At 42.6% G+C, this 23,652-nt stretch overlaps 1 protein-coding gene across 1 annotated transcript; it reads right to left on the bottom strand.

Annotated features, from left to right (window-relative positions):
- Positions 1–4,147: 4,147 nt before the first annotated feature.
- Su(P) (prostaglandin E synthase Su(P)) lies at positions 4,148–23,326 on the bottom strand. The gene is made up of 6 exons (XM_075687066.1): positions 23,021–23,326; positions 22,538–22,747; positions 22,216–22,418; positions 21,798–22,010; positions 14,778–14,895; positions 4,148–4,414 (listed from the first exon to the last, which is right to left on the bottom strand). The coding sequence occupies exons 1-6, from the start codon at positions 23,309–23,311 to the stop codon at positions 4,265–4,267; spliced, it is 1,185 nt and encodes a 394-aa protein (XP_075543181.1). The 5' UTR covers positions 23,312–23,326; the 3' UTR covers positions 4,148–4,264.
- Positions 23,327–23,652: the final 326 nt, after the last annotated feature.

Raw genomic sequence — 23,652 nt, forward strand, 5'->3', positions numbered from 1 at the left:
GCAGTATGTATGTATGTATGTATGTATGTATGTATGTATGTATGTATGTATGTATGTATGTATGTATGTATGTATGTATGTATGCATGTATGTATGTATGGATGCATGCATGCATGCATGTACCGTATTTATTCGCGTATAACCCGCACCAAAATGTGAAAAAACGCGTTTAAAAAGTGGGGGTGCGGGTTATCTGCGAATTTTTTCCTTGGGAGGGGGGGGGGGGGGGGGGGGGGGGTCGGCTTCACCGCAATGTGCGGCGGCCTCCCCGTGTAGTCCGCCATCCCCATCGTCATCGACGCTTGTCAAGCCGATGAAGGGCCAACGAAAGGCCAGCATTGTTGAGCCTCGCGTTAGGCGCTGTTTAGTGTACTTACCCCAGTTTGCACTGTTTGCCTGCTTTGTTTTGGCATCATGAGTGCGACTCGACGGCAGTGTTTCACAGCGAAAGAGAAGCTAAAGATTATAGCCGCTGCCGAAGAAATCGGCAACAGAGCTACTGCAAGACAGCATGACGTCGACGAGTCGTGCATTCGCGACTGGAGGAAGAAAAAAGAGAGTCTCGAAGCAACGAACCGGAACAGGCGAGCGTTTCGGGGTCCGAAGACTGGCGCGTACCCCCACCTCGAGACGCAGCTTGCGAAGTTCATTGAGGAGCAGAGAAGTCGTGGCCACGCTGTTTCGACTGAGATGGCGCAAATGGAAGCCCTGAAGTTGGCCCGGGAATTGAACATTCCACGTGAGTTTCGTGCAAGCCGTGGATGGCTTCAGCGCTTCATGCGAAGACATGGATTTTCTATGCGGCGGCGAACAACCATGTGCCAGTGGCTTCCTGAAGCCTACGAGGAAAAGTTGTTGAACTTTCAACGATATGTGATCGCACTTCGGAAGGAGCACAGCTATTTGCTGTCTCAGGTGGGAAATGCTGATCAAACACCTGCGTACTTTGAGATGCCGATGGACACGACCATGGAAAAAAAGGGCTCCAAATCAGTCAGCGTGCTGACCGGCGGAAATGCCAAGCTGCGCTGCACAGTCATGCTATGCGCTTTGGCTGACGGCACGAAACTGCGCCCGTATGTCATTTTCAAACGCAAGACGCCACCTGGCATTCCACTGCCCCCAGGAATCGTTGTGCGTGCGGAAGAAAATTCGTGGATGAACAGTGGCCGAGTCGGTGACTGGCTTCGAGTAATCTGGGAGCGAAGACCAGGTGCCTTGCTGGCACGCCGGTCGATGCTCGTACTAGATTCCTTCAGAGGCCACTGCACTGATGCGGTGAAGGCTCGCCTTGCCGAGACCAGCACCGACCTCGTCATAATACCTGGCGGCATGACGTCCATGCTACAGCCACTCGACGTGTGCCTGAACAAGCCGTTCAAGGCACACGTGAAGCGGCTGTATGCCCAGTTGATGGCCGACGGCATTTACGCCCTCACACCGACGGGACGCGTGCGAAGGCCTGATATTCCATTGCTGTGCCAGTGGATCGTGGATGCGTGGAAAGCGATACCGGCCGATTTGGTGCGCAAAAGCTTTAAAAAATGTGCGATCAGTAATAGTCTGGATGGTTCCGAGGACGACTACGTCTTTGAGAGTGGCGATGAAGCCTCGGATGGCAGTAGTGAGAGCGGCGACGATTAAGAATCGGATAACCAGTGACGTGGTGGCGGTCGTTTGAATAAATGTTCTGAAAACGAAATGATCACTGAGTGTGAGTTGCATCTTTCTAGCGCTCATTTTTTTTTTCAGGTAAACGTGCGGGTTATACGCGAGTTTTTTTTTTTTTTTTTCCGCCGAGTTCAAAGTTAGGGGTGCGGGTTATACGCAGGGGCGGGTTATACGCGGGTAAATACGGTATGTATGTATGTATGTATGTATGTATGTATGTATGTATGTATGTATGTATGTATGTATGTATGTATGTATGTATGTATAAAACTACAATACGATTATGAGGCATGCCACAGTGGGGGACTCCGAATTAATTTCAAACGCCAGGGGTTCTTTAACGTGCAACCAATGCATGGTACACAGGCATTTTTGCATTTCGCCCCTAAGGCCACCACGGCAGGTTACCTTGAAGAACCTGTCTGTGCAAGTCATGAGGCAATTGGAAGAGTCAGAAGAAGCTAGCGAAGTGCTCCAGAAGCCATGAAAATGCCTTCAATATTATCAAAATAAATTTTGTAATTGTTGCTGTGAACATGGTAATACAAACTTTGGGCTCAAAATTTGCACAGATATAATTAAAAACCTCTACATACTGATTATGTGCATTGAAATCGTCTGTGAGCACATAAATATTAATCTGAGCATGGTGATTAGAATGAGGCCCATCTTTTGGATCTAACAGCATAGGAGAAATGACTGCACTATGCCAAAGAACAGTCGCATGGCCCAGGCCGCCCACAGCTAATGGTAGCAAAGCTCACAGAGGGAGTCGTAACCAGACAGAGGTAGGCACAGCAACAGTGGCAGAGGGAGTGACATTAGGGGTAGAGGAGCAATACAACTATGGGAAAGAGTTCAGACCACGAACACTTTCACTGAAGGCTGGGCTGTCTTTCTGAAAGGCCGCACATGTGTACCAGAGTCTTTTGAACCAGTTTCGGGCTTCTAAGATATGAGGAGTTCAACAACCAGTAGAAAGCTCAGCTAGGGACTTTCAGTTCACTGGAACACTACCACAACGCGTATCTGTGCAGTCTCATATACTATCGTGCACTTGTCTAGAATCTTGCGGCAGCACGTCACCGTCCTTTTATAAAATTGAGTACTGCATGATCCATGTGGACCCTTCGGAATGTGCAAATGGTCTCACTAGGCTGTAACTCACTCGAATTACCATTATGTTATGTTCAATTTCTCTAACCCATGGATACAGCTGCATTATATGTCATTACTTTGTGTTATAACCGTAAAGTCAACATAAGTGTCCCCTTTGCATTATTTGTGTGGTCACGTTTCATGTGTACATATAGTGTTTTATTCCACAATACATTGAAAGAATATGCTAACATGATTTACCATATTTAGTCGAAAATAAGGTGATGTTTCTTCCAAGAACCCTTAGCCTCAAAGGCCACTCTCCCCACCGCCTTATATTTGGCGCTGATAGATTCAGTTACTGTTTCAATATGGTGGCAGCAGTGCCACATTACCGGCTGTCCAGATTCGAGACGGAAGCACACATTGTAGCAATTAATAAACCTTGGCAGGCGAAGCAGTACTGTACTTTTGTGCGTATAACCCGCACCGAGAATTAGAAAAAATTTAATAGTAAAGGCAGGGTGCGGGTTTATGTGAATTTGACTTTGAGGTGCGACTTCACGGCTGTGCAAATTTCGCCTTATGGTGTGGCTTCACGGCACATGGTGTGCATCGCAATTTTTTTTGTTTTTAATTATGGGGTTTTACGTGCCAAAACCACGATTTTATTATTAGGCACGCTGTAGTGGGGGGCTCCAGAATAATTTGGACCACCTCGGGTTCTTTAACGTGCACCTAAATCTAAGTACACGGGTGTTTTCGCATTTCGCCTCCATCGAAATGCAGCTGCCATGGTCGGGATTCGATCCTGTGACCTCGTGCTTAGCAGCCCAACACCATAGCCACAAAGCAACCGCAGCGAGCAGTGCGTGTCGTAAAGCCACACCATAAGGTGAAATTTGTACTGCTGTGATGTTGCACCTCAGGGAAAAATTCGCATATATAACCCACACCAATTATTCTAGGGGCTTCCGATTATTTGGTATTTCGAACAATCCCCACCGAGTGTGAATAATCAGTCGGATACTCTATATCACCTTATATTAGTGTGCACACTTTTCTTTTTCTCGGGTCCCGCTACTGCACCCTCACCTTATAATCGTGACCACCCTATAGCCGAATAAATACGGCATGCATGTACGCTATTTTCTGTGAACATAACAAACATAATCAGTCAAAGGGCTATGCACATGCTGTTCGTAGTAAGTATCACTGTACATAACGAATGGAAGCATGACCTATGGCTGCATATGTGCAAGTGCAGCTCATGGTTTGCATGCTATGCCTTTTTCGTTATGTTCAGACTTACATTTAAGGTAATTTAATGTAACCTGCAGTAGTGTGCAGAGTGGCAAGGAATAAACACGTATCACACTGCATGGTCGTTAACCTATTTAATAACAGACAATACCATTTTTCATGACAACAGTACAAGGACAAAGTAAATGAGATGCAGCAAAACAAATATAGTCCAAAAGTAACTCTACTAAAACTAGCACACCATATTACTCAAAGTACGAGCCCCAGCATGGCTTGACGTGGCTTCTTTCATCCTGTAGTACCAAGGACCAATATTGGTGTCTGCTAACATGTCTTCAAATGCTGTGCAGCCTTCCACAGAGCTCAGCACACCATAAACAGCCTGGGTATGAAAAAGCACATAGTCTGTCTAAGAACAATTGCTCTTGCATAAGTTCATCTGGACACAGTTCTTATGTATGATAAGAATTGTTTCCAAATAAATAAATAAATATATAAAAACCCAACAACAAAATGTAATAGAATCAATGCATCATTCTGACTTTTTATTTTGTTAAAAGGTACTGAAAGAATTGTACTGAAATTGCATGGCCGCTCTTTAGAACACTTATTGCAAGCAGTAAAGTATGGGGGCAAACAAGAGGCAACAAGAGCCGCTAAAGCAACGTCAATATAGTAAATTACATGTTGAAAACAACCAGACTGCATGCTACAGTGATAAAATTGGATATGAATTTGCAACGCTGCTTGCCTATTGCGACCACTACAAATAGCAGAGCTTTGAGTTTTGAACAACTGTTTGAAAACGTGTGTGCGTGTTGCACGAAAGAGTGCATGTGCATGCACTCGACTCTCAACAATCGCATAGACTACAAGGAGTACAAGAACCTGCGAATTTGGAAATTTTGAAAATCCTACAGTCGAGAGATAAAAAAACACAACAAGTTGGCGAAAGATAAGATACTACATTGTTTTACTACTTCAGGTTTATAACATAATTTACAGATTTTATTCTGTATGTCTGCTGTGAACAAGCATTCAGCTCTACAGTTTCAGCTAGAATGATCTGCACCATATACAGACAGAAATGCTTATGAAATCTTCATGTAACAGCACCTGAATTGGCTGTTATTGTTATATAATAGTTCTACGGAGTGTGTTGCGTCACAGTGCTGTGGATAGGTCTGAATAATCGAGTGACTTAAAAAAATTTGGCTCCTAAAATTGGCCGGTGAATGCATTTGTATTCTCTCAAAACCATTTTTGCCCTAAACATGACAGAAATTAAGGATCACTGGCATATATATGACAATTGTAAAGAAGCTTTAAAAATTAGGCATTTGATGATAAAATCATAAATGTTGGCAGGTACCTATGAATATACCTCAATTTGCATGTCGGCACTTAAAACAAGGAAACATGACAAGTCACTCTCACATTGACCATTAATTTGGCGACTTCACCATAAGTGTGACCTATTGCCCCAGCACTGTGACTCGACTCTTTCATTACCGCTAGAAATGTGCTCATTTTGGATGCTCTAATCAGGGTGTCTGCCCTGATTTTTCCAGGTTTTCCTTTTGCAAAATTCAGAGTGACACAGAACTTTGTTTTACGTCAACACGGGCTGATACCATGTCGCCCGATGCTGTCACTCTCTACTGAGCATGCTAAAAAATAATAAAAGACCTTAATCCAGTTTCAACAGTAAGGAGTAGTCTTTATTTTATTCAAAAAGAAATCGGAAAGGAGGGATTAGTAAAATCCACAGCGAATAAAATAGCTTTAAAAAAGAATGGTAAAACTCATTGCAAATCGAGTCGAACATTGTCAAATGCGAATAAAAAGGAGATGCATACAGAAACAAATATTTTCGAATATCCCCTTCCGTCATGAATTATGATCGACTGTCGATACATGTGTGAAACATAGATGGTGCTTGAGACTCCACTGAAAGCAAATCAAGGTGGTAGAATGACTCTTTGAGCATTTTATGATGAGTCATCATAATTACAAAGTAACTAAATATTTGAATATTGTAAAGTCAGTCATGCTATGTTTCTTCATAAAAAGGATTAAATCCCCTGCTCGAATTACATGCACAACTTATTCATTGGCCTCAAGCATTTCAAGAAAGAAAGAATATATATCAGGGTGTCTACCAACTGGGAAAACTGGGAATTCTCAGGGATTTTGAGTAGTCCGGAAAAACTCAGGGAGGACTCAGGGAATTTGTGCTTCTATCAGGGAAATTAGCTGTAATTTTATTGAAAGGGAACCTAAAGTCGTTGTAATGCTGTCCCAAGTAACAGAGAGGAATCGTAACGAATTGTCTTTGACACCGTGTAGTCGGCTGGAGGAGTTGCCAGAGTACAGTCAACGAGTGACTTTCCGGACGGCAGATAATTCGGATGGCTTTGCGGCACCACTATGTGCCCCATAGGGTCAATGAATAAAAATGTCTGAAGTTTCGGACGCAAGAACCCTTTGCCGTCCGATTTTCCAGACTTTTTGCCATGACCGCAGTTCCGAAACGGCATTAATAAAAGCCACAACCGCCACCATTTCGATAACCTCGCCGCCTCGAACTGACACCAAGCCTGTGGCATGTGGCGTGTTTCGCGTCCAAGCCTTGGGGTGGCACCACCATCGAAACGACGACAGCGCACCGCCGGCAGCGGTAATCGAAACACCAGCTAAGCCTTTATTATGTTAACTTTATTTGCAACGCATCAAATCAGCACGTACAGAAAAATATTTCTATCTGAAATTATAAATTTTTCGAAGCAAATTCAGCTTAAACGCTGAAAATGTTTATAACGTGACTTCTCGAATGGTTAACTGTGAGAGAGCAGGCATTCTGGACCAGAAGTCGAACAGTCGCGACAGAATTCGCCCTTGTGAAAAAAGCTACGTGTTTCTGCTCAAACAGGAAGCACTGGCTTAAATCAAGTTGCAGTTCATGAATATTGTGAACAAAGTGACGTGACATCTTCAGCTACAAAAGTGGAGGAACTTTAGCAACATACCAGCGTGCGATGGCCTTATGTGGTCGGATGCGTTTCTTCATTCAGCGGCGGACAGCTTGTGTTCACCCGAAATGTGTGGCGAGACTGTACGTAGTATTTTTTTAGCACATAAACAATTATGCATGTTACGCAACAGTATATCTTTGAAACGCTATTCATGTGCTTTTTATTTCATGTAAACATCGATGATGTTATAATAAAGCTGTTTATTGGGAGCAAGTTAGTGTGATTAGCGTCATGATTTCTCTCGGCCTATGCAGCAGTGCCAACCTTCAAAGGTAAATAAGAATATATATAAGTGAATATATATCAAAGGTAAATAAGAATATATATTTAGTGGGATATACCTGGCCAAAGCAAGATGGCAGCGCAAAAGCAATAGCAGAAGCAGATGACGCCGGTGTCGGTCGTCTGCTGTGCGGTATTCCTCACAAGCGACATTGCGCTTTCGATACACATGTAACTTTCTAAGCAACTAGAAATTATTCAGATGTCGCCTGTCATTTTTAAATTTAGATTGTAAGGGAACAATATTCATAACATTATCTATTATTAGAAAGTAAACATTTTTCTGGTATCAGTGCAACTACCATTAGAATCCAGGCAGCGATAGCGTCGCCCGTGGGAATCGGTCCCATTGGCCCTATGGGAATGTCACGGGCTTGCCGGCACGCTCGCACGCAGATCCGCTGGCAGCCGTAGCCACCACTGCGGCAGTGCTAGGCCTAGCTGCTTCGAGGTTCGGCATCAAGCTTCTTGCGTTCTGTACCGTGTTTTTCATTGAAAGAATTCGCCGCTGTCAGCAATGGCACCGACACTGCCTTTGTGGTCATTGCAATTGGCTTCGAAGTTCGGAAATGGGTGGCACGTTGCATAATGGCGGTTACCGAAAGTCAGCTTCACCTCATTACACTAATGTTACGCTGTGAAGCATAACAAGTGTGGGAGGGGGTAACTGTCACGGGACACAGTATTTATTCCTTAATTATACACACGTGCACCCGCCATCTTCTGTCACAGTACGAGCACCGATATGCTTAATAAGTGTACTAACAGGCCTTCAGAGCTTTTTCGGGCTGTAAAAGACGCATTAATTTTTTCGGACGTTTTCGCGGCCCCTAGGGAGTCCGAAAAACCGGATGTTAACTGCACAACTGTCCAAGAGGATGCTTCAAATAGTCCATGTGGCAAACGCGCAGCTGAAGGAGACCAAGAAGACAAAGGACCTATACGCATTGAGAAGTGAACGGGAAAGGAAGCATGCCGCCACTTTTTTGAAGGAGCTTGCACTCTAAAAGCAAAGTGCTGGCTGGCACCGATATGCAGGTGTCCCTCATCCAAGCAAGAAAACTTTAAAACAGTGAAACGCAACACTGAGGCGTTGTGCGCGGGCCGAGAGTATGACAGGACAGTTGAGGTTGACTTACCAGCTGTGACGAGAGAATCTTGAGAGCCCGCGCACATTGCCTCAGTGCTGCGTTTCACTGCTTTAAAGACTTTATTATGGTTTGGATGAGGGACACCTGCATCTCGGTGCCAACCAACACTTTGTTTTTTGAGCTCAAGCTCCTTGAAAGAAGAGGCGGCACGCTTCCTTTTCCCTTAATTCCTCAACACATAGGTCTTTTCTGTCCTCGTCCTCCTTCCACGCGTTCACCCCACGGACCATTTGAAGCATCCTCTTGGTCAGTTGTACAGTCAATGTCCGATTTTTCGGACTCCCTAGGGGCCGTGAAAATGGCATTATGCAATGCCAGTTCCCGATTGGCTTCGAAGATTTCTGAGCTTTGAAGCCAATTGCGAGGACCACAAAGGCGGAGTCAGTGCCATTGCTGACAGCGGCGAATTGTTTCAATAAAAAACACGGCATTTTCCGCAGTGGTGGCTACGGTTGCCAGTGGATCTGCGTGCGAGAGCACCAGTTTGAGCCGGAGAGGTAATCAAAATGGACGCAGTGGGGGCTTTAATGCTGTTTCGGACCTGCGGTCACAGCCGAAAGTCTGGAAAATCGGAGGGTGAAAGGTTCTTGCGTCCGCAATTTCAGATGTGTTTATACATTGACTGGCACCCCAAACCCATCCGTATTATCGGCCGTATGGAAAGTGGGCCGTTGACTGTACACTGGCATCTCCTCCAGCCAACGACACAGCGTCAAAGACGATTCGTTACGATCCTTCTCTGTTACTCGAGCCAGCATTACCGCGACTTTGGTTCCCTTTCAATAAAATTGCAACTAATTTTCTCTGATAGAAGCACACATTTTTCCCCAAGTATATCCCCAGATTATTCAAAATCCTTGAGAATTCTCAGTTTTCCCGGTTGGTAGACACCCTGTTTTATGTTTTGATGTTTTATTTCAAGACATAGTAGTCACAACGTATACCGCGATACATAAAGTTATAGCCTGATAACTGGTGTTTAGAATGGATGTAAAGCAGTAATAATTGCTCTGACAGTTTTTGAGAATTCTTGCATGAAACTTCAAAGGAGCACTAGAAGGAACATGAATAAAAGTAATAATGTGCTATTTTTAGTAAATTACTCAGAGTAAAGAAAATCTGAAATATACAAAATATGCACTTGGCTCCTAGTTCCCAAGTTTTCTAAGTTATATCACGCAAAAAAATTATTAGGATTTGTTGGCATCAATACTAGCCATAGTGATGCTCATGTTATGCAGGAAAGCAGTAGCTTTTCAAATGTAAAAACGGGTAAGTTCCTATCATACAGGGAGCCTGCAGCAGGCGCTGGCTTCGTTTATCAAATTGGGGAGCATGGACAAGCCTCCTAATACTTGACTATTGCGTTCGGTCAGCTATTCTGTGTAATAAGGTGGCCAACTGTGCGTTCAACTGGCACTGGAGCCTCCACGTGCTTTGCTCAGTTCCTGTACAGTGCTCTACACCAATGTGAAGTCTTGCACAGTAATGAATAAGGACACTTGCACAAGCAGTGTTCAAAATGTGAGAATAGACTGCTAGTTAAGTGTTGGTCGATGGTTTGCCTGAAACCAACTGCATGCTCTTGTGCAAGTGAAAACCCCACACATTGACAAGGATTGCTTGTAATAATAGTAGATACATTGTCGGAATGTTGCTGGCTTAAAGCAACCCATGGTGGGAAAAATAAAGTGGCACTTAATATTAGTCGTATTCAATTATCAAAATAACATGCACTCACGAGCTTCTACTGTTGTTTGAAACATCGTTGAAACAGCCTAGACGTCACATCGAAAAATTAAACAACCCGAAAGAAGCTTCTGTGTTTTCACTACTGCTGTCATTTAAAATTTATGTTGCTGAGTCAATCAAAGTGTAAATTTTGCGCCATTCTATCGAGGAAGTGCTAGGAGCACTAGAGGCTAGCCTCGACGATACATCTAGTTGAAGCTTTATTTTTCCAGACTCCGCAATTGCCCAAATATTGTAAAATCTGAGAAATAGTTGAAGTTCAGTTGTCATTTCAGACGGTGCATGACGTTGCTAGTAGAATTCCAATGGAAATGTTTAACAGCGCACAGAGAAACTGTCGATCACATTGATCTATTTCTATAGGCACGGTAATGAAAGAGTTAAAGTAATGATTATATATGGGCAGTTTCGAATGCAACTGTTCTTTTGAACTAGGTGACCATTTATAAAGAACCTGCCATGTCTTTTCTGCAATCAAATTTGTCACCTTTGACATGATAAATCACCGTGAATTAGGCTACACTGATAAGCTGAGCAAGTGAACGCTGCAGAAGAGTCCTTGACATCACAGTAGGCTGACTGTCTGATTGAGCAGTACATTTCCTTGACTCTTCAGCATCACTTTCCTACAAGGTTGTCGGACCACTACTGCTTGGTATCCAGTGTAATTGCAGTTGTTCGTGCTACCATGCATGTGTTATATTGATTGACTGATTGTTTGACTGACCCTTTGACATTCCGAAACAACACATAGGCTATGAAAGACATTGCAGCAGAGGGCTCTTAATTGCATGCATCAAGATGTCATTGTCACTGTCTTCTAATAAAAATTTTGTCTTTGCTCATTTTTACACATAAAATTAGAACATGCGAGCATACCTTTCAAAAGGGCAGGGGAGTAGGGGCACAGAATTGACATCTTTAAAAAAAAAAGGGGGGGGGGGGGGCAAGATCTCTAACTTCCTTTCCTCAATTGAATCCTAATAGTAAGTGGCAGGCCACAGTATGCCATGCACAGTAAGAAAACCACTGGATGAATTAAATCCAGGGTGCAGAGAGAGAAAAAAAGAAAGTGACAGCAAGAAGGAGAGAGTCACCCTTCCGGGTGACTGAGAGGTCCGTGAACATTTTTTTAAAATCTAAGACACAGTGCCGTTGCCTGTATCCAAAATACAACAGCTGCACTGTTTTTATTTGTACTAACCATATATTAGTATTTGTTAGAGGTGCTCAACTACACACACAACCGTTGTAGGAATGAAGCTTCAAAGGAAAAGCAACCATGCATAAGAACATATGGCAACATGTTTGCTTCTTTTATCTACTGTAGCACCATGTGAACTGATGGTAGAATCTACACATTGTGCCATTTGTTTTGAGATAGCATTATTTTGCTCAAATCAGGGGCCACATTTTATAAGGACTGTTCTGCCTTGATTCTATTCATTTCTGATTGTCCGTTGTGTTGAGTGGCCAACATCGGTGATAACATTAGCACGGCATTGTGCGAGACAATGAAAAAAGGCAAAATACACTGGAATGAAAAGAAGTTATTACAAAATATGGTCCTAGAAAGCAGAAACTGGAGCAAATTTTTTAGGCTGGTACATTAGATGATAAATTGGGATTTATGCCACAGTTATCACAAAATTTTGGTTTTTGCATTCTACAGTTTATTTTGTAAATGAATGGATAAAATTAAAAACTGCAGTCCATGTCATTAAAGGAGCACTGACATGAAAATCTTGCATCTCTTGTTTTTTGTTGTTGCTTAGGTGGCTTCCAACTCGAATTACGGTACGAAGCCTCAATTCCCTGGGAAAAGAACTAATCAGTTAGATCACATTTTAATGAGACCAGTTCAAAATGTGTGCCAAGTGTAATGCAACTTTGGGCATGAAGCGCAAAGCTGGTTATATGATAGTAACTGGAGGTGGTGGTCACACAATATCGCAAATCGCTCCCATGTGCATCAGTCAGGCCAGCGCAGTGATTGAAGACATGCAATCACTGTCACTCAAATCTGGTTACACACCACCTAAACTGGCCCTTCAATCCTTCTGCACTTCCCCAGAGTTTGACACAGGTTACACCTGGTCCTTTGTTGTCACTTTACAAGAACACAGGAGGCACCCTTTACCATCTCTCCCTTCTTATCCAATCTAATGCTCAATGGACTCCACTTTTGGCAGTACAATCATGGTGAGAGTGCATGCGCCAGTATAATGTGTGGTACCATGTGACCATTGCCTTTTGTTTCCACGATGCATCCAACTTCCTGCTTTATGTCTCAAGTCATTGCATATGGCATGCATTTTGAATTAGTTGCATTAAAATGCCTATATAATTTATTTATTGGTGGTGTTCTTGAAAAAATGAGGCTTTGTGTCACTATTACTGGGTCAACAGCTATTCTTTAAAAAAGAAGAAAAAACTCAATAATGTTGTATCAGTAATTTGGAGTTAATGAAGCGGAAAAGGCTACTGAATGGTAGCAATAATTTTCCTGCCGCTGGGGAAGAACACTTGATGGGGAACTATGACCACATTATATATATTTTTTAATACTCCAGAAGCCTTCGTGCACATGCTTCCTACTTGGAAGAACTGCACTTAGAGGGAGAAATGTAGTGGATAGGACTTTTGGTTGGAAAATACCCTAACGGCAGAGAGACAGCAGGGCAGCCAAACAACAGAATTTTGCAAACGGTACATTTTGCATTTACTAGGCATGGTGCAAATCGAAATGCAGTCAACTTTCATTGATGTCACCTCAGAAGGATGTGAAATTGTGGTAATCTTATTTTATGTTTCTAACTAATTTGTCTACTGGATATGTCTAACCATAGTGATTTCCACTTGTACTAGCAAGTAGAAATGACTGCTGTGCCGCTTCCATGCTGTTTGTAAAAAAAAAAAAAAAGAAAGAAAGAAAAAACTGTAGTGGTTACCTGCTGTCTACCATGTGCTGCCTTTCTTAAGCCCCTGAGGCATTGGCTGGCCTGCAATTTGTACTGCTGAACTGATGAGAAATAAGTGTGCATGCACATGCGCTCGAAAAAAAGGTGGGTGCTGTAGAATAATCTTAGTTGGCAAAGACTGGCTGTTATACTCCATGGGCATGAACTGTTACACAAGATCAAGTGCCGTTTTTACTTAGTCTCTGTTATCACAGTTCCTACCACCTGCAAGCCTCACTTATGGCATAAAACAAATGAGCATTCTTCATTAGTCAGCCACATAGACACATCTATGTAAGCATCACGCACCTTTTTGCACTAACTCTGCCTGCAGTTAGCCCAATAACTCTACCAGGCATTCCATGTTCATAGTGTTATATGACGATGTGAAACTACAATGTTTAAAACAGTGCGCACTTGTCCACAGTTTGACAACATTAACCCATGCACACTTATGGCATGAGTACTTATGATAATCTAATTATCGGCTATCTGCTTTAGTTCGAAATAAAAAAAATTTGAGTTTTACATGCCGAAACCACAATTTGATTATGAGTCTTGCCTTAGTGGAGGACTCCGGAATAATTTACACCAGTTGAGGTTCTTTAATGTGCACCTAAATCTAAGTACATGGGCGTTTTCGCATTTCGCCCCCATCGAAATGCGGCCGCCGTGGCTGGGATTCAATCCCACGACCTTGTGCTTAGCAGCCCAACACCATAGCCACTAAGAAACCACAGCAGGTAGTTCGAAATAAGCACTTTCATCTGCACAATACCATAGCCAAGACTTCTAAACAAAATGTAATTAGCCAAAATGTCAAATTAACAGACATCTACTATACTTCGATATAGGGCTCCTGCAAGCCATAACCAAGTTCCCAATCATTAAAAGAACAAGGAGAAAAAAAAGAAAAGAATGTCACTTATTAAACTACTTTTGAACATTTAGAACTGCTCATACATCCAGTTTATCAAGCTAGCACATTCCCGGCACTGAAACTAGAAATTTCAAGCACTCTCCACAAATAAAGCAAGACAGCACTTAAAGGCGTGTTTGGGTTAAGTATGACGACTGCACTGTTGTACAAAAAAGTAACACAGCCACCCCCCCACCATCCAACATTTCTCAATTCATCGAGTGTCACTTCACGGAACAGCTGTAATTCATTGTTGTTTAAGGCATAATCACACGCCGAATGAATAATGTCACATACAAGAAACACCTTTCTTAGCTCTTGCATAAGTTGATGTCAAAACAGGTGGAGAATGAGGGAGAGGGGAGTCCATGACTTTTGCTCATGAGGGCAGTACAGCCAGTGACACTTCGTACTTTACTACCTAGACTTCTGGTACTAATGATACACTTGGAAATGTGTTAGTTTCTGCACATTTCTGCAAAAATTTCCCAACAAGAAGGCTTTAAAAAAATTTAATGTTTAAGATTATTCGACATGATCTCGCAAAACTTAAGCACGAAAATATAAGCAATATAGTATTAAGTTTTGCCAAACAATGGGATAGCCTTAATCACATATAGGAATGTAAATGTTTGGTCTTCCTTACCAGGTCAGCAAGGTTTGGAAGGCTTCCTCCATGGAATTTCTCTTTCTTGCCTAGTGCCATTGTCCATTCATGACAAGCATCCCGAAAGCTTTCCCTGACGTCGTCTTTCAGGTTATGCCTGAAAGAAAAAGCAGGACTTGACAAATAAGCCTCCTTCATGCCGCAACACCAAAGAGACAGGTGTGTGCCATCACCTGTTGCTACTGACGTGACACAAGGTGACCATGCGCACTGGATTTCCTAGTTAAGGGTGTCTACCAGGTTGACATTTCCAAATTCCCTGACTTTCCCAGGTTTTCTCTGAGTGGCTTTGCAAAATTCCCTGAGTGACACAGAACTTTATTTTATGTCAAGACGGCTGACACCATGTTGCCTGTTGCTGTCACTCTCTAGTAAGCACGTTAAAAAAAAAAAAGACTTAATCCAGTTTTAATAGTAAGAAGATGTATTTATTTTATTCGGAAAAAAAAAGAAAGCAGAAGGGAGGGGTTAGCGAAATGCACAGCAAATAATATACCTTCGAAAAATAATGGTAAAATCCATTGCAAATAGAGTTAAACATTCCCAAATGCAAATAAAAAGGAGATGCATACAGAAGCAAATATTTTCGAATATGAGCGATTTCTATCAATTGATAGCAAGCTCATTGGTATGAGGCCCGAACCTAGTCACAAGTGACATTATCTCTCTCAACAGCTGTTAAGTCAACCTCAACTGTCCTGACATACTCTCAGCCCATGCACAATGCCTCAGTGTTGCGTTTCACTGCTTTAAAGAGTTCATTTTGGTTTGGATGAGGGGCACCTGCTCTTGACATCCGCCAACACCATTTCTTTCTTTCTTTTCTTTTTTTTTAAAGCTCAAGCTACTTCAAAGAAGCGGCAGCACGCTTTCTTTCCCATTCATTCTTCATGGGTAGGTCCTTTCTGTTCTTGTCCTCCTTCCGACGCGCTTTCGCCCCACGGACCGCTTGAAGCATTCTTTTGGCCAGTTGTACAGTCAATGTGCGATTTTGCGGACTCCTTACAGGCTGCGAAAACGTCCGAAAAATTATGCAGTTTAAAAAAAAAAATGAATGCATGTCTTTTACGGCCATTAAGGGCTAAAATTGCCACTGGTACATCCGAAAAAGCTCTGAATGCCTGCCAGTACACTTATTATGCACATCTGTGACAGCAATGGCGGGTGCACGCGTATATAATTAAGGAATATGTATGTACATACTGTGCACCCGTAACATTTGCCCCTTCCCACGCTTGTTATGCTTCACTGCGTAACACTACTGTACGAAGGCGAAGATGAGTTTCGGGAACTGGCATTATGCAACGCGTCGTGCTTTCTGAGCTTCGAAGCCATTGGCAAGGATTGCAAAGGCGGTGTCGGCGCCATTGCTAACATCGGCGAATCGTTTCAATAAAAAACTCAGTACTCCTGCACTCTGTGAAGAAGGATGACCAGCGAAGCTGTGTATGTGGGCACTTTAATGGCGAACTGCACCTCCGCCGCGGGTCAGTCCGGCACTGCGCTATCTTCGGGATCGGCGCACGTATGGGGAGTGCTTAACGCCTGCTTCACCTCTGCCGCGTGTCGGCCTGGCATTGCACTATCTTCGGGATCGGCCCCCGTATGGGGTTTTTTGTGTCTGCACACGGACACGATCCTGGCGGAACTACAGCTTCGCTATAATTTGCTGTAAAATTGGTTACGTCTTCGTGTTTCTTAATTAATTAATGACGACGACGAACGCGGAAGTAGTCACACAAGCGCGTTCGCGCCGAGGGGCGCCAACGAGCCAGCTGCGGAAGAAGACAACGCTGGAGCCAATCCTGACGATGATAGTTTTGTGTCTACACACGGGCACGATCCTGGGGGCAGTAACCCTTAACAGCTTCGCTGTAAGAACACGGCGCCGAACAGCAAAAAGTTTGGTATAGAACGTCGAAGGAGCTAGACCCAGTGGTGCCGCGGTGGTGGCTACGGCTGCCAGCGGATCCGCGAGTGAGATCGCCGGTTCGAGGCGGCAAGCTAATCAAAATGGCGGCGGTGGTGGCATTGATGAATGCCATTTCGGACCTGCGGTCATGGCAAAAAGCCCGGAAAATCGGAAGGTGAAGAGTTCTTGCGCCTGAAATTTCAGACGTGCTTACGCACTGAATTTATGGGGTACGTGGTGGTGCCACGAAGCTGTCTGAACTATCGGGAATCCGGAAAGTCGGTCGTTGACTGTACACTGGCAACTCCTCCAGCCGACGACACGGCGTGAAAGTAGATTCGTTACGATTCCTCCCTGTTAGTCAAGCCAGCATTACCGCGCCTTTCGTTCCCTTTCAATAAAATTACAGCTAATTAATTTTTCCCTGATGGAAGCAAAAATTCCCCGAGTTTTCCCTGAGAATTCTTGGTTGGTAGACACCCTGTAGTTGCCCTAAGCATCTTATTTAGGCTGAAGATTGCTGAGGCCATCTATTCAAGCAACTCTGACAGTGAAAAAATAATGGCAGGTGGATATTTATGCTCATGCAACTCTGTGCTAGTGATGACTTACTGAGTACGCAAAGTATTTGAGGACATAATGGCGACTTCAGAAATAGCAACAATATTTCAGGCAAGATTCGATATATGTGTTCCAATTATTTCAGTTTCTTTTGCTGCTTTTTTTAAAAGACTTAAATAAAACAATCTGCAGCCACAATTAATGACTGAATTCAGCTTCGATAACAGCTGCATGCCTGCATCAAATAGTGCATGTTGATGCTTGGCAGTGCTTCCACAATAGCAGACTTTAGCAAGCTTTTATCATTGTTTGGCTGCATGTCAGTTTCCCTCTCAATGACATCAGTCATACATTGCAGCATACAGGTTTATATATTTGTAACTAGGAAGCTATAGACATTCACAAGCAGACATCCTTGGGTTGCGCAGGTGCTGTGGGGGCAAGCAAATCCATTACTTAAAAGTGGAGCCTAATGAAATTGTGCGTAGGAAGCTTAAATACTGGCTCTGCTACTCAAAGCCACTTCGCAATGCCCGTAATTTATTTTTCAAGGTTCTCACTCATCATGACCTCCACCTGCTGGAGAAACTCAATTGCCTGAATGGCATCTGACCACTAGCAGCACCTATTTGTCTTTTTGACAGATTATATTGACAAAAAACAAATGATTTCACGACATTCAAGAAAGTGGCCATCTCCAAGTCACTGTAGCCGGTGTGTATGGAGATTACAAGAATGTATGGCTTTATCTCCAGTGTCAGAATGAAAGCCGATACCCTAGAATAAATGTATTAGATAAATTAGATGGGTTGGTGTGGATGAAGTAATGTGCACAGACCAAAAGAACGAGAATGTCAATGGTTACGGCGATTCCAAGTTGTTTGCTCAAATATCTTGCACGCCTGATATATACTCCATATTAAAAAAGGCCAAACCCAAACTTCTGCGTAATGAGGAGTTGTGGGTTTGGCTCACACTGGCTGCAAGTTGTTTTTTATCCACTTTCATTTCCCTTGAGCTTACCACTTGTACACTTCAATTAAAAACTACAAATAATGCTAAGCTATGCTTTCCTTGGCTTCATTATCTTATGGCTTCATATGGTGATGGATAACAAAAATCTGGCTTCTTGGTTGCGCTCCTACTCATTCATTGCATAGCAAGGGTCTGAACTTCGGCAGGTTTGATGCCTTCAGGTAGCATACGAGGCTTTATTGGTCAGCTGCTTGCTCCTATAAGTTCACATACTTCACAAGCTATGTGATGCCATAGGTCGAAAAGGTGTTCCACATCTGCCGTAATGGCCTTGAGTGGTTCTGGCCATGACGGCACCACTCAAGGTTATATTTTGCACACAAATATTCGAGAATGCAGACATGGGAACAGCCGCCACCGTAGCACAACTGGTAGTGTAATGCACACATACTGTAGAGGTTGTGCATTCAGCTCCCACCGGCAGCAAGTAGATTTTTGTCAACTTTCGTTTCCCTGTAGCATATCATTTCTACACTTAATTAAAGACCACAAATTTCCCATATGCTTTCCTTGGCTTCATTATCTATCAACTTCATATGATTGCGGCTAACAAAAATTGGGTCTCTCAGTTCCCCTTTTTCTTCTTCACTTCTTAAACAGAGTTATTACACCTAACTTGTGCCAGCTGAAATGAAATGCATAGCAATTTAAACAAGCTTTAACTTTAGCTGGCTGAAAATATGAGACATTACTTTTAGAAAAGTCTGCACAAGCAGGAAAACCAATCTTTCCGTGATAAAATGTTTGCCATTGAAATGCAGATAAAGCCCTGACACAGCCTTCAGAAGAAATCACAGTCATTGCACATATTAAATATTGCACGAAACACTGTTCACGTAAGAGACCTAATGTAACTGACTGCACTGTTCTCAAATACTTGCACAAAACATCCACACAAAAAAGAAACAGAAAAATGGAGATTTGAAGTGACCAACGGTGGGTGAACAAGGGAAGCATCATGATGGAGTCTACATTACGACAAGGGGACTTGTCTTCATCAGCATGTTGCATAAGATGTGCTTCATGACCTTGAAGGCAAGTCTAGATCCCACTATTTCACGATTTGTGAGCTGACAGGCTGCTTAGACATATAGTTGTTTCACAAAGTATAATGTTGGGCTAGTTAGTGCATAGCTGTCAATGGTTGTGGCACAAAAGGTTAGCAAAATAAAGAAGGAACAGACAGAAAGAGCACCAGCACAGCTAGTAGGCACTCTCTGTCCATTTCTTCATTCCTTTGCTAACCTTTTTTTGAGCTACAAACATCCATGACAATCGTTTCACAGTGTGTGACAGAATAAGTTGAGTACCAAATATAACAGCCTCACAAGTCACTATCTTCAATCAATGTAAATGTCAATGCGCACATTTTTCCAAACAGCTGCCTGGGTTTGATTCAGTAACATAGTGTACCATGCATATAGTATGAAATCGGTATCAGGCATCAAAGCTGTGGAAACGAGGCAGAAGATGACACTTTTCAAACACCAATATTCCAATGTATTTACCAGTGCATACAGCATTTAGGCAGATTTGAGCAAACAATCTTGATCGATGGCTAATGAGAGTCATTCATAAGCAAATTACAAGGTGATGGTTTATGTGTTGCAACTGTGAATGGCCAATACATTGATAACATACGCATCATTCCATGCCAATCATCCCAGACATTGCGTTTGACCATCTCAGATTCTTACATAACAAATATTTGCAGTCGCTCGCATCATATATAATGTTCCCATGCACACCAAACAGGAAAGCGCTGAAATTGACTTGCAGTGCTGAGCAACGCAAGCTTGCTTAAGTTAATTTTTTTTTCGAGCTTTAGCCATAAGTCACTCTGTAAAAATTTGATCCGCGCAATATATATAACACATGAACTATTACAAGCACCTAGCTCCGTAATTTTACTTATACTGCTACAATGTAAAATTAGCGTTTCTTTGTACGCTTCATTTAAATTTTTCTCAAATTTATAATTTCCTTTCTGGAAAAAGTTAAATTGTCAAGAAAATATAGATAATTAGTAACACATCAACAATGGATACAAAAATGTGACTAGAGTACCTGCCAAAAAAATAGAGTACAAATTTAAAATGTAAGTTCACAGAAACAGCACACTCTGGCTTCACACACACACACACACACACACACACACACACACACACACACACACACACACACACACACACACACACACACACACACACACACACACACACACACATATATATATATATATATAAAAGGACTAATAAATCACATATATGAAGAATGACTCCAACTGCACCCAAGTAATAAGGAACCAAGTTCCTAGATAACAGTTCCTAGACAACAAGTTCCTAGCAAGTTACTCGATGTAAATGTGCACATGAAATGCAATTTTTAATTTATTAGGGAAGATTCAGTTGTTGTTCACATTAATACATATAATTCCGAGAATGTGACCTCAAGGGAACACTACATCCACTAAGCTGCTATTATTTTCTATGTAGGAATCTGAGATGGTCCAGAGCAATGTCTGGGATGTTTGGCATGGAAAGACCCACATGTTGTTCTGCATTCTGTAAACTGTGTATTTTGAGGCATAAGCTCAGAAATTTTGTGCCAACAGAAAAGCTACTTCTAGTTTTACATCTATGAGACCAAAACATGTGCATTTTTTTTTCTAATGTGGCACTTTTATACTAAACAGAGCATTAACAAACTCTAGTGTAGTTCAAGAGAGAGAAAGATAAATGGGGTGGGAAAGGCAGGGCGTTTAACCTGAAAAGAATCTGGTTCCTGAGGGAAGGGGAAGAGAAATTGAAAGATGAAAAGAATAGCAGAGAAAAAAAAGCAAAGGCACGAGAAGAAAAAAAATTGAGGAGGTTGGGCACGTCCGTGAGAACTATAGTCTCTCTAATAGGCCACTCGAACACAAAACTTTCAAGAGTGCCTTGACCGACTTGTGGTGTGACAACTGTATAGGCTGGCATTCCAAAGCTGTCTGCTCCGAAACACCCGGTTTTCAACACACACCAGCGTGGTCGCAAGTTACTGCTTGCATGTGCTGTATTGGGGAAAACTGCAAAGAACATGCAGTTACATGTACTTATTCTAAAGCAAAAATAACTGATTCCTTTATGGAACTTATGATGGATAACAATCTTGAACTACTTGAATTCGCTACTCTTTGACCAGATGTTGACACTCAACTCTGTTGTATACTTCACACTTTTGCCAAAAAGGCGCACACATCATTCTGCTCAACCTCATTTTGCAAAAAATGGACATAGCTTGTAGAAATCATCTTGCCAAACCCTATTGATCACATTCCCAATAGTACTGTTCTTTTTTTTCTCTGCATTTCATATGCGATATTTCTAGTGCATTGTGTTGTATGTATATATTACCAGGATGTGCTTGCCATGCTTAAACCCCTTTTTTGGTTTGAGGTACATAGTAATAATTACAAATAATAATAATAATGCATAAAATAACGAGATCACCTTTTTTTTAGCCTCTTGGCCACAAAGTACATTGCAGCGGCGCCTACATAAACGACCAGCAAGCGCTCCCAGGTAGGAAAGTTTTTCTCCCATTCGCCAACTTCCGAGAAATAGTTGAAGGCCTGCAACGCCTCTTGCCATGTGCGGTACACATTTGGAGAAAGTACGTGAACCAGAACATCATCTGCCCACATGCGCCAAGTCATCTCCTCCCTGCATGTGCATAATTCAAAGAAAGAATGTGGCAGCTCACCCTACAAAAGTTGGCAAATCGCAAACGCTTTTATGGACTATGTTAGTGACATGGGACATCGAGGCCTCATGGTGCTAATAATCCTTGGGTATTAAGCTCGTAACGAAAATTATATATCACGAAGTCAGATTACGTTATTGCTGTAAATGTGAACTATACACTCACTTCAAGTCATCGAAAGCTTTTCCTTTTGCAGGAGGATTGTCCATCATCAGAAAGTACTTGTTGAATACTTCAAGTGACTCTTTTCCTGAAGCATCCTTAACCTTGACTGGGTCATACAGACAGAGGTATTTTCTGATGCCGCCCTTAATGTCACGGAGGTAGCTCTGCAGCATACTGATGATAACTGTGGAGTCGTTAATTTGCTGTATGAAAATGAAAACAGATAAGTCACTCATCATGATTAAGTTTGAAATACTGCATAAGAACTGTCGTAAATTACTTCTGCATAAGAAAGGAGAGAGGAATTGCAGTAATCACAAACCCAGCAGTTGTCAGCTTCTTCTACGAGCAAGATCGGTACTTTCTTGTAGTCGGAAAACTTCAGTTGCTGACGAAGCACAGGGTCCACCTCGATGACGTTGTACGGGATGCCATAGAAATCTAAGAAGGCACGGACTTTGCAGCAGAATGGGCACGTTTGGTATTGATACATGGTTATCTTGAGACCAGTTTTTGTCGACGGCCCGTTTACCTACGTGAAGACCAAGAAAGCACTATGAAGGCTACACTAGTAAGGCACTCCGTTCCCGCAAAGTCAGCAGTGACAACGATCAGGCTAGACATTCGTTCACCGCGGGCAAGGAAACAGAGGTGCCACACTTTGATAAGAATCTCTCAATAGAAGGACACAGGGACATTCAGAGAATGAATGAACATGGCTACGCGGGGCGGCCGGTAGTCGTGTCAATAAATCTGTCATCGTGCTGACAAGCAAGCACAGTCACAAAATGAAAAGTGCACTCACGACACGTGAAATTTTTGTCCCAGGATTGCTTATATTTTTTGTGTGCAGAGGCGACAACATATCGCCGATTGGATCTTTTCTTGGTTCCACGCTTCGCATATAAGCGTGACCAACAGCGCCGCAGGCAAGCCCAGTCACAGCTAGGAAACGCAGTTTGCCAGAATTCCATTTCGATCCCGCGCGAGCAAACGAGCTCAGTTTTGCAGCGTGAATATTAGCATACGAAGTAGGTGGTAAAAAGCATTTTGCTAAAGACGCACACCGGACAAGTTGCGCACTGAGAGCCGCCATTGCAATGTGTGCCGGTTGTCGGTGGCGATCGGTTGTCATTTAAAGCCATTTTAAAGTACAACTAAAAATTTATAATCTGTAGTACTCGACAAGAAAAGTTTTTATTTCATAAAATGAATACAAGATTTTTATACAAGCATTAGCGGCTTTGAAAACAATACTTGTGACAAAAATTTGCACCATGTGAAGACATGGCCTTCAAGATTGGGCGGCGCTTCCTCACCTTCTGATCTTAGAGGCCATGGTAAGCTATTCTGAAAAAGAAATGGGTTTTGACGTACCAAAACAAATGTCTGATTATGAGGCACGCCGTAGTGGAAGAGTCCGGAAATTTAACGTGC

Source organism: Dermacentor variabilis, chromosome 1 (assembly GCF_050947875.1).
Source record: "Dermacentor variabilis isolate Ectoservices chromosome 1, ASM5094787v1, whole genome shotgun sequence".
Taxonomy (NCBI): Eukaryota; Metazoa; Arthropoda; class Arachnida; order Ixodida; family Ixodidae; genus Dermacentor; species Dermacentor variabilis.